Source organism: Pseudopodoces humilis, chromosome 9, assembly GCF_049639895.1.
Source record: "Pseudopodoces humilis isolate 2021_Gansu_Grassland_sample_001 chromosome 9, ASM4963989v1, whole genome shotgun sequence".
NCBI classification, from domain to species: domain Eukaryota; kingdom Metazoa; phylum Chordata; class Aves; order Passeriformes; family Paridae; genus Pseudopodoces; species Pseudopodoces humilis.
In genome coordinates this window covers 16,612,093-16,622,408 of record NC_142208.1, presented here as the reverse complement: position 1 = coordinate 16,622,408, position 10,316 = coordinate 16,612,093, and the positions used below count along the sequence as shown (strand labels likewise).

Genomic DNA, 10,316 nt, shown 5'->3' with positions numbered 1-10,316 from the left:
TGCTTGATGAATTTCAGCTAGGCTGCTTTCCACTTTCCATAACAACTTCTTTCAAATAAAGCATTTAATTTCCATGAACTTCAGGCTCATTTGAAGAGCCTCCCATCCCTACATGATCAAACACAACTGTTTGGTATCTGTATAGGAACTAGGAAAGGGCAGTTACCTGAAACCGTTCTCAGCACAGGTGCTCCTTGGTGGATCTACAGCACTTCTGGGGTTGTTTCATGTAGAATTATTCTTCAGGTCTATGTAGACACTCTTGCTGTCAGCATAAGTAAAGTATTGATGGATTAAAGTGTAATAAAATACTTCCCTATAGCTCCAAAGTACTTTACTGATTTTTACCAATTATCAGCAGGTCCAAGGAGACATTTGGCAGTCGTGTAGTGATTATGCGATTTGGGCATGCACAGTGCTCAGCTTCTAAAGAGATGAAGCCTCCCTACCAGCTAAAGTCCAAATGTTTTCCCTGGGTGTCTCTCCACTGTCACCACCCAATGCCCAGGCAGGCACCGTGGGGAGCACAATTGGTTCATGAGGGCTGCTCAAGTCTCAGCCACACAGGCAGCCTGTCAAGATCCATTGTCTCCATTTCCCATTGGTTCCCAGAAGCCAGCTTCCCAGAGCTGCTGGCAAGGTCTTACACATTGTGGAGCAGCCATTCTGGTTGGTACATGAAATTAGCAGAGGTAAGCACAGTGATGCTCTTCACCAGCTGTCCAGCTGGGATCATGGCATCTTGTACAGCTGTGCAGCAAAGACAGGCTGTGGGCTGAAGTGGAAGAGCAAAGGAAATGCCTCCCTCAGACTCAGCTGCTCACTGTGCCTGTGATGAGGGCTGGCTGGGCCCAGTGTACTGATGCTGTACAGTGCTGTGCAGACATCCAGGAGCTGGAGGGTCTGCTGAGGGCAGAAATGTGAAGATATTCACAGTTCCATTGCATGAAGGCAGAAACATGTAAAGATGGACAATGAGGGATTCACTTGGTGTGGCTGCCTGATGTGTGGCTGGGGAGAAGGCCCTCCGTGAGACCTTGCAGTTACAGACAGGCAATGGTTGCTAGCAGACAGAGTTTTCTCTGGGATCACAGAGGCTCCCCTTCCCTGTGTTTCAAGCCCATCTATCTCAGGGGCCCACCTGCCAGTTTTTGGGGGGAGGGGTCCCAGAGAGCATACCATCCAGCCACTTAGCAGATCTGAACCAGTCCTGCAACTATATCTGTATAAACACATTGCAAACAGGGCCACACTGCAAAAAGCCAGGAGTATTTATGGGGGATCACCACAGTCTAGGAGTGCAAAGCCTACTGAGCTCCATGATTTCTCAGATTTTATGTGGAGGGCTATTTCTGTGATTTTATGTCAGCACCCTGTGTCTGGCATTTGAACTTGTATAATCCTTTAAAGAGTAAAAGAGCATTATCACTAAGTTTCTTGCACTCATGCCATGGAATGAGCAATTAGAGCATAGGGCACATGTGGAGAAGCAACCATATTTCCTGCATGTCCCAACCATGGGAAGAATTCAGGGTAGGAAAAAAGGTTTGAAGACCTTCTTGGGGCTCCACAGTATGAACCCATCTCTTGACATTAGCTCAGCTTTTGCCCTTTGGTTTTCTTCAAAAAGTGCAAGCAGACTCTGCTGAGTTCAGGTGAGGGCAATGGAAGGTGTTAAACTGCTGGGCTGGGTCCACCTGGACACTTCAGGGATTTCTGGTTCCACCTGGCTCCACAATTTAAAAGGTCTAGGCTAAGAGCCTAGCAAGAGAGCAGAATGGGTGTTGTAGGGCAGTCTAGGGCTGCATCAGGAGCTATGCTCTTCTGGGTGTTTCTTGGTCCCCTGGCTTTGGTTCTAGGGGCTCATGTCAGTGTTTTTTCCGATCCTACCCTGCTGACTTGTGGCCAAAAAAGCTTACAGCTCACCTTACCTCCAGGCTGGGAAGGGAATGCTTCTTTTGTTCTGACTACTTGGGGTGAGGCAATATCAAGAGGCATTTTAAGCCATACCTTTGCCCAAATGCAGAGGTGCATGGAATGAGAAGAAAGGAACAGGTTTTGATGTCAAGTGTTGTTGAACAGCTTCTGTGTGTCTTGCATAATCAGGGGGCTGTTTATATGACACAGCAGTCAAGGACTTGGTCGAGTGCTGTGCCTGGATCTAGATGTCTTAGCTGCTGGATTCTCTCACTGCTGTTTCATACCCTAATACTGGCTATGTCCCTATTTCCTGCAGAAAGGTAGGATTGTAGTGGGTCTGATCCAGACCCTGTGGGACTCTGAAGCCCCTGCTGCTGTGTCCCCTTTCCTTAGATACTGAAGGGAAGGCACATGCTCTGCGGAATGACTCTGGCTGTGAGCTCTTGGTATCTGGGACTCCAGATGGCTCCAGGAAAGTATCAGTCTCTTATGCTGGCTGTTACGTCTTTGAGTGGGTGAGTGACCTTAGAGATTCTGCTGGGACTGTAGCTACTGGTGCTCTGGCTGTCCTGACTGGTGTGGCTTTCCCCTAGGATCACAATTACCTTATGCTGGTTGGGCTTGAAGGAACAGATGCTGCTGGGCAAAAAGCTCTTTATGAAGAGACGCTGCTCAGGTGCCCTGTGGACCTTCCTGGTAAGATACAAACACCTGCCAGAATCTTGTGGTGATGACAGCCATTCCTTTCAGATGGCTGTTCCTAGTCAGTTTGGGGGCTAGGAAAGAAGACTTACTGCTGTGCAGAAAACTCCATGGAAAACGGTTTGGACATAGGAGCCCCCAGCTTGCTGGGGACTTCTGCCTCTCTGCAGGGTCAGCAGGTGAATATGTTCATTGTGTCTCCCAGCCATATTCTGGCTATGTGAGTTCCTGCAAGCTCAGGGATTGAACTGGAGGCTAGGTGCAATGGTTTTCTTAACTACCAAGAGTTGATTTAGAATGCTTTATCTTGACAGATCCAATGTAAGTCCAGTTTCCTGCACATGGCCTCAGAGGTAGTCTCTGTTCCATGGAAATGTAGGCCCCTCCTGGGCAGGCTTCCATGCCAGATCCAGGCCATGTGTTTGACTCTCGCCTGACTCTCACTTCTTTTGATTTGTATGCAGAGTCACCAGGACACCTTGCAGCCAGTGTCTTTCATGTCTTTGTCCCCCTGCTCTCGTGCTTTAGCTGCAAAGACCTTCTGTTTTTTCCAGCCCTGGATGCTCCAAGCAGTAGTGTCTGTTCAGCTGCTCCCAGCCAGGACTGGCTGCCGTGTGCCTCCCTGCCCATCAGCCAGGGAGACTGTGAAGCACGAGGCTGTTGCTATGACCCCAGAGACAGCGTGAAGCCTTGCTACTTTGGTAACACAAGTAAACCTGAGCAGCTGTTCTCCCTCCTTTCTGAGCTGCTGCAAAACATTTCTCACCAATCTCACAAGGATGTCTCACTATGCTGGCAGTGCAAGCTTGGTGTTTACCACTCCTGCAGGTGGCTCAGGGCTATGTTTTTGGCTGCCAAGAATATCATGTCCCAGTGAAGTGTCCAGCATTTTCCACTGTATTGCAACAGACTTGGTTTTGTGCCCAGCATCAGTGTTGTTGTTGTAGCTGGTTGCACTTGTCTTGCCATACATAGCACATGTTTTGTGGGTTAAAGGCAGGACAGCTTGCAGGACTTGTTGGTCTTGTCTTGGTTGTGATGTTAGGGTCTCCTTTCCACCCCTCCTATTTCTGAGCTCAAACTGATTATATCTTTTTCTCCAGTGACAGCTCATTGCACACCAGATGGCCAGTTTTCCATAGCTGTTTCTCAAGATGCAACCCTGCCACTTGTTGCCCTGGACTCAGTGCAACTGGCCAGTGGACACAGTACTGGCTGTGTCCCTGTCCTGACAAACAATGCCTTTGTTGTGTACCGGTTTCCAGTCTTGGCCTGTGGCAGTACTTTTCAGGTAAGAGATGCAGCTGTTGCTAGGCTGGAAGAGCTGGAACAACCTGATATGGTTTTGGCTGCTTAATGGACATCCTATAAACTTCCAGAGGCCAAGTGCTGTTCTCCAGCCTGATTTTACCACAGTGATGGTGCCTATCTGTCATTCCAGATAACTGGAGACCAGGCCATATATGAGAATGAGTTGGTGGCAAGCAGGGATGTGAAGACTGGGAGCCTTGGCTCTGTCACTAGGGATAGCATTTTCAGGTATTATCCTGGGGCTGATGTTGCTGGGAGTCATTGTGTTCAATATCACTAGAGAAATTCCTACTTATCACAAGCTCTGAATTCACATGAGGACACTGGAATAGGTTAAAGACTGGTATATCTCTAATTAGTAGGAATTAAACTGTTGTTGATCAGTGACAATCTGCAGATTCTCAAATCTAAACACTGAAGAGAATTTCAAGTATTTGTTAAAAAGGAATGTTGGAAGGAAGGGGATATGAATAATTAAAGCAGATGATACATTGCCATATTGGAGAAAGAGGGTATCAGAGTGGCTTTTCTTATTTTTTACCTGATTTAGAGCTTTCTTTTCCCCCCAGGTTACATGTCCGATGTAGTTATTCCATCAGTGGGAGCTCCATTCCCTTGAGTGTTCAGGTCTTTACATTGCCACCACTCCCTGCTGTGTCCCAGCCAGGTCCTCTGTCTTTGGAGCTGCGTGTTGCCTCAGGTAGGAGAAGTTTGCAGGACCTACTCAAGCCTCTCGGTGCAGGGCTCTGGTCTCTGAAGAGTAATAGTGGAGTATTGATGGGTTAACTCAGACTGCTTCTCTGCCATCAGGACACCTACTGCTATAAAGAATGCCTATTCCTGTTTCTTCCTGCTCCTAAGTATCTTTCGGGTTTCTTTTGCCCCGGATGGAAGCTACACTTCCTACTATACAGACAGTGACTATCCTGTTCTGAAGACTCTGAGAGAACCTGTTTATGCAGAAGTCAAGATCCTTCAGAGAACAGACCCTGACCTGATTTTAGTTCTGCACCACTGCTGGGCCACACCAAGCTCCAACCCCCAGCAACAGCTGCAGTGGCCGATTTTGGTGGATGGGTAAGTGACTTGTAAAAAACTTTGGGTTGGGGGAATAACTTGCTCTTTTTTCACTGCTTACCTTTCCTCCTCAGATGCCCTTATGCAGGGGACAACTATCAGACACAGCTGATGCCTTTGAGTTTCACCTCAGGACTACTGTTCCCCTCTCATTACCAGTGTTTCATCCTCTACACGTTCACCTTTGTGGACCCCACTTCCCAAGAGAAACTCTCTGGGCTGGTAAGATCCTGTCCTGGCTGCCTAGCTTCATATTGAAGACAAGTAAAATGTGCAAGCAATAGGAACCTTTTCATAACTATGAATCTCTTGGCCTCCTTGGGGAAGTGGAACGAAGACTAGTAAAATCCCCTGCTGAAAAAGAAGGGGAGAGGTTGATGCAAAAAACCTTATTCCCTGAAGTGAATGTGGTAGAGGTAAGAGACATCACTGGAGGGGTGTGACAAAAGATGTGACTACTAGAATGGTAGTAGTTTACTTAAGCAAGTGCTAGCTTGTCTGGTTAATTAGATTAGGGTGTGTGTTCTAGCTATGCTAATCGATGTTCTCTAAACTAAATTTCTTGGTCAAAATCACTTGGAAACAACTTGGTGTACCTTTTGAAGCATCTGGGCTCTGAATCATATTGAGCTCCTCCAGTTGTCACATGAAATTCACCCTGCCTTGTACTGTTTGCGCAGTGTTCCTAGGCTCAACTAATACTCAAAATTTGTCTCAGCTGTACTTAACAAAGTTCACAGTGAAGTGGTGCTCCGGCAGCAGCATTCCAGGAGTCAGGGAGAAGTGCTGTAAAACTGGATTTGACCGAGTTTGAAAGTGTACGGTGTAAGGGTTCCGAAGTGGACAGCAGAGGGCTCCAAGGCTACAGCCTGGATGTGAAACCAGCCCGACAGACTTTCCTGCTTTCCCCCTGAAGGTCCAGGTGCGCTGGTATGGAGCTAACTCTTCCACATAGCAGCCCGTTTGGTGCTGTGGTTTTGGATTTGTCGCTAAAACAGTGTTGAAAACAGATGTTCTTGCTGTTTGCTGAATAGCACTTGAAGAACACCAATGCTTTCTTTCTCTTCATTCTACTGTCTCTCAACCCCAAGTGAGTAGGCATGGGATAGGCTAGAAGCTGGGAGGCAGCAGAGGTGACTCAAAATGACTGAAGGAATACTCCATGCTGCACGATTTTATGCTCAGTAGTAAGCATTGGGGGATTTAATCTTCCAGTGTAGCTGCTGCTCTAACTGCCTGAGCACTGGTCTGCCTGTAGGAGCAGGGAAGGTGACTTGCCTTTACATCACTTGTGCTTTAGGGTTTTTTCTTCCGTCTCCTCCTGTCCTTCACTTATTTAACTGTCTTTATTGCTCCAGCTACAGGTTTTTGTGCTTTTTGCTCTTCCTATTCTTTCTCTGCCCTGCTGGGGCAGAGGAGGGGGAATGAATAAGAGGCAGCATGGCTGCTCAGCTGTTGGCTGGGGTCAAAGCACCACACTAGGCTATCACCAGTCTCCAGACACTGCCTGAGGGATTTCAGGCTGTGTTCCATTTTTCTCTAGGTGTACCTGCACTGCAGTGCTTTGGTGTGCCACCAGTCTGTAAAGGAGTCCTGTGTCACCACTTGTCCTTCCAGCGTCAGTAAGTGTCCTGGCCTTCTCCTTCCCTTCCAAAGGGGCAGCAAGGGCCTAGTCTCCAAGCTGGGGAGTAGGAGACGTGTATCCTATGGAGTAATTCCCTTGAAGCATGGACAGCTTGACAAAGCATTTCCTGCTCTTTTCCACTGACTAAGGGCTCTTCTTATGCCAAAAAGACAGAGGTCTTCACGGCTAAGGTCTATGTGGGCTCACGTGGAAACTGTGGCCTTCAGAGCTTCCTGTGTGTTGAGAAAGCTGACCTGGAAAAAGTTTGGTGACCTTCAGGGCTACACCTCTTCTTACCTACAACCTTCACCTTGCTGTGTAGGGGGTAAAAGGAGTGCTGAGCATCCTTTTCAGGAAGGCACTTCCCACGTCTCTGGCAAAGGCCCTGTGATTTTCCTTCAGGATGAGCTAAGACAGGACACAGCCAAGGATGGCCTCGGTAAGTGTGGCAGCAGAGCAGGGGAAGGGGGCTGGTCTAAGGCTTTTCTACAGAAAGGCTGAGCCCCTAAGGCATCCCTGTGCCTCACTGGGAGCATTAACTGGAGTGTCTCTCCCCACAGGAGCGAGGGTGCAGACTGCAGCCCCCTGGGCTCTGGGATTTGCTGCTGTGGCAACTGGGACAGCTCTGTTTGTGGTGCTTGTGGTTTCTGTGCTGTGGCAAAGGAAGGCGTCAGCAACACATGAAATCAACAGATTGCAATAAAGTGACTGTCAAACCCATTTATTTGGTGGTACCCCTTCCCCTGGAGACTCTAGCTGTAAGACTTTATGAGCAGAAATTACCCCAGTCTTCTTTACAGAAGTCTTTGAAAGCCTTCCAAATGCTCTGAATTCATCTCACTCTGGAATTCTTCTGCTCTGGCTTTGGTGTTATCTGTCTGCCTTGGACAAGCTGGAGACCTTGTCAAGGCCTGGGCTGCAGACTGAAGCAGGTTTGATGCTGGGTGGTGTTTGCATTTCTGTTAATGAATATAACCTAGGCTCCATTCAAACACTGAGCAGAAGTGCAGCAAAACTCACTAAAAGCAGATCCTGCAGCTACTTCTCTGGGGATGCAGAGCAGTTGTTTTGACTGTGCCAAGGAGCTGGGAATTGCCCACTTGTCCCCAAGTCATTGGGTAAGTTAGAGCTGTGTTCATATGGCAGGACTGGAAAGCAAGGATGCCAAAGCACTACACAAATGGGCCTTCCTAATGATGCTGTGCGTGAACCTGCCTTTCTTGCCCTAGAAACAGAAAAGGATAGGTGGCATTTTTCTGGTGAATGAGAACATGGAAACATCATTCCAAGTGGGGAAAAAAATAAAAGGGCCTAGATGGTTTGAACTCCAGGAGAAAAAAAAAAGTCAAACTTTAGAGCTTAATTTTAAGGCTTCATGTGACAGCAGGCTGTTAGGAGTGTTCATAGGTCTTGGATTAAAGCTAATTTGACATCACTCTTGGCATAAAAGTGCTTTTCTTAATTTTTTAACTTATTTCTTTTAGATGAGAAATATAACTTGCCATTTTGAGCATCAGGAGCAGCTCAGCATGGTGTTGTCAGTCCCAGCATCTGGGCAGCGTCCCTCTTTGCTTTCTGAGGTCCTGGGTGAAAACAGTGCAGCAAAACTCTCCAGAGAGCAGAGGGGAAATAAGATTCCACCCCCTTCTTTCTGCCCAGCCTGGGGGGAGCCCTGGTGCTTGCACTTACACTGAGAGTTGCTTACAGCTGATGGGGTAGTCCTTGAGGGGATGGAAAAATGCTTTTCCCTATTTTCCTCTAAGGCTTGATTAGAAGTTCTTCCTGTTAAGGGCAGGACAGAAGTCTTAATTGTATTGCTTTGGGGCCTTCAAAAGGGAAGAGTAGCACTTGCACATGGAAGCAAAAAACTGATCAGTAGCTTGCTTGAGGCAGCAGATGTTGTTCTTTTTAATTAGGTTCTGTTGCTACTATGTGATTGGAGGGTATTAATGAGTGGTGGGATCTGCATTTTAATTCCTTTCCTATTCCAAGAAACTTCAGGAGTAATCTTGTATTTTTATTTTTCTAGTAGAAATACTTTTCCCTGCTACTGTGAGGATAACCAGTGATCTTTGCCTTGCACACTTTCAAAATCTAACCAGAAGAAAAGACAACCAAGTTGTAAGGTGGGAGGGAGATGGAGATCACAGGCTGGAAAAAACTATCATCTGAAGATAGGTCAAACAGCCTCCTCTTCTGGAGCAGGCCTCTGGCAAGTAAATTACCTTGGTCCAGGTGGGGCTCTGTCTGGGAAAGCTGAGTATAAATTCATAATGTGCCTCATGACAAGTCTTTAGTAGCAGTCTGTAATGTTAATAAACTGGGCAATTAGAAGAGTAATATAAACCACACCTTCTCGGTGCTCTGGCACTGGTCTTAATTGTGTGTGTGAGCTAAGATCTAAAGACCTCCTGTCTGCTACTGGACCCTTCCTGTGCCTCAGTAAGAGAGACAGAAATATTTGTAGAGCTTAGATGACTATGTGGATGATGAAGGGGCTGTGAGAGTCAAGTCCCTGCTGCCCTTTGTTGAGTTCCTGAGCCATCCCAAAGTGGTAGGGAGCTCTGGGTGTGTATCCTATGGGAATTGCATGGATTCCCCTGCAGGGACTATCCCTTTTGCTGCAGAGCTGTGTGTAGGAGGCTGCTATGTGTAGGGTACATGCAGTGCTAAGTGGAGGTGGGTGAGCAAAGAAATAAATTTAATTCCCTGCTCCACTCTGGCGAGTCTTATGTGTTTAAGGCTTGCTATTTGGTCCTCATCTGGCAGGAAGGCTGTGAGCAGCAGTGAGATGAGTTGTTCTTGTGAAGCACTGGTACAGCGTGAAAGGCAAACTTCAGGTTTCCTCCTCTGTTGCATGGGCCCTGTGTTCACTGCCTGTTCTCCAACACTGCTGGGGTGTTTAGTGGTTCTCATGGCTCCTGTTTGTCAATATTTGCTTCTGCAAAAAGTGTATTCTTTCCCTTCTCCCTTCACAGACACACTTCTGGCTTACTTTTTTTTGAGGCCTCTCTTTAGCTGAGTCTCATTGACTTTTCACCATTACTTTCTTTTGATTACCTGTGTGTTGCTTCTTGTGTCAGCACCCTCTTTAGTTTCACTCTGTGTCACCTGGTTATGCAGTTCAGTTAAAGCTGAACAGTTATACAATTATAGCTATAGAGTTCAGTTAAAGCTGTTGGGCAGTGTGGTACACGGTGGCTTAGACACCGGCAGGGGAAAGGAAGCTGCTCTGTCCAGGAGGGTGCTGCTGGCTGGGAATCAAGGCTGAGGCCAGTTAAGATCTGTCATTTGAGGCTGTTGTGTAGTACTGCTACTGAACCCAGATTGTCAGAAAGAAACCCCAGTGCTGAGCATCAGTGCACTTTGCTCCACTGCCTTCACTGATTCTTTTTGGGAGTGCTGTGTGTGCTGCCTGTCTGTGGAAGCAAAGCCCAGCAACAGCACCTAATAAAAGGCTGCTCACAATTAATGCATATGTTTTTTCATACCTGAACTTTCAAAAGGCTCTCCTCACCCTCTAACACCTTCAGAACAGCACCTGCTTCCAAAGAGCAAACTTGTTTCTTTGCCAAAGTTAAAGATGTTGTTTAAAAGCTTGGAGGTAACAATTCCTTTCTTGAGTAGCTGTGCTCACCTGACACCCTAAAGGTGTAGCAGTTGCTTTATTACAAGCCAGGTG

The 10,316-nt window shown here is 47.2% G+C and overlaps 1 protein-coding gene across 8 annotated transcripts; it reads left to right on the top strand.

Annotated features, from left to right (window-relative positions):
• Positions 1-1,777: 1,777 nt before the first annotated feature.
• Positions 1,778-10,225, top strand: LOC102109350 (zona pellucida sperm-binding protein 4). 8 transcript variants are annotated; one of them, XM_088059904.1, is made up of 12 exons: positions 1,778-1,976; positions 2,314-2,435; positions 2,514-2,616; positions 3,177-3,332; positions 3,726-3,913; positions 4,064-4,161; positions 4,503-4,633; positions 4,896-5,010; positions 5,085-5,232; positions 6,554-6,632; positions 6,957-7,073; positions 7,195-10,225. In XM_088059904.1, the coding sequence occupies exons 1-12, from the start codon at positions 1,778-1,780 to the stop codon at positions 7,335-7,337; spliced, it is 1,599 nt and encodes a 532-aa protein (XP_087916030.1). In that variant the 3' UTR covers positions 7,338-10,225. The 8 variants fall into 8 exon arrangements, 6 of the variants coding, with proteins under 6 accessions (XP_087916030.1, XP_087916028.1, XP_087916033.1 ...); XM_088059902.1 differs by having other exon boundaries at positions 4,725-5,010; XM_088059903.1 differs by having other exon boundaries at positions 1,788-1,976; positions 3,177-3,323; positions 4,725-5,010.
• The last annotated feature ends 91 nt before the right edge of the window (positions 10,226-10,316 follow it).

Bases quoted from the DNA above. Each gene is read 5' to 3' on its own strand.
- LOC102109350 (XM_088059902.1), top strand. From the start codon at position 1,778: ATGGGTGTTGTAGGGCAGTCTAGGGCTGCATCAGGAGCTATGCTCTTC. The intron at 2,617-3,176 runs GTAAGATACAAA...TGTTTTTTCCAG, and splicing joins GTGCCCTGTGGACCTTCCTG to CCCTGGATGCTCCAAGCAGT. The intron at 3,914-4,063 runs GTAAGAGATGCA...CTGTCATTCCAG, and splicing joins CCTGTGGCAGTACTTTTCAG to ATAACTGGAGACCAGGCCAT.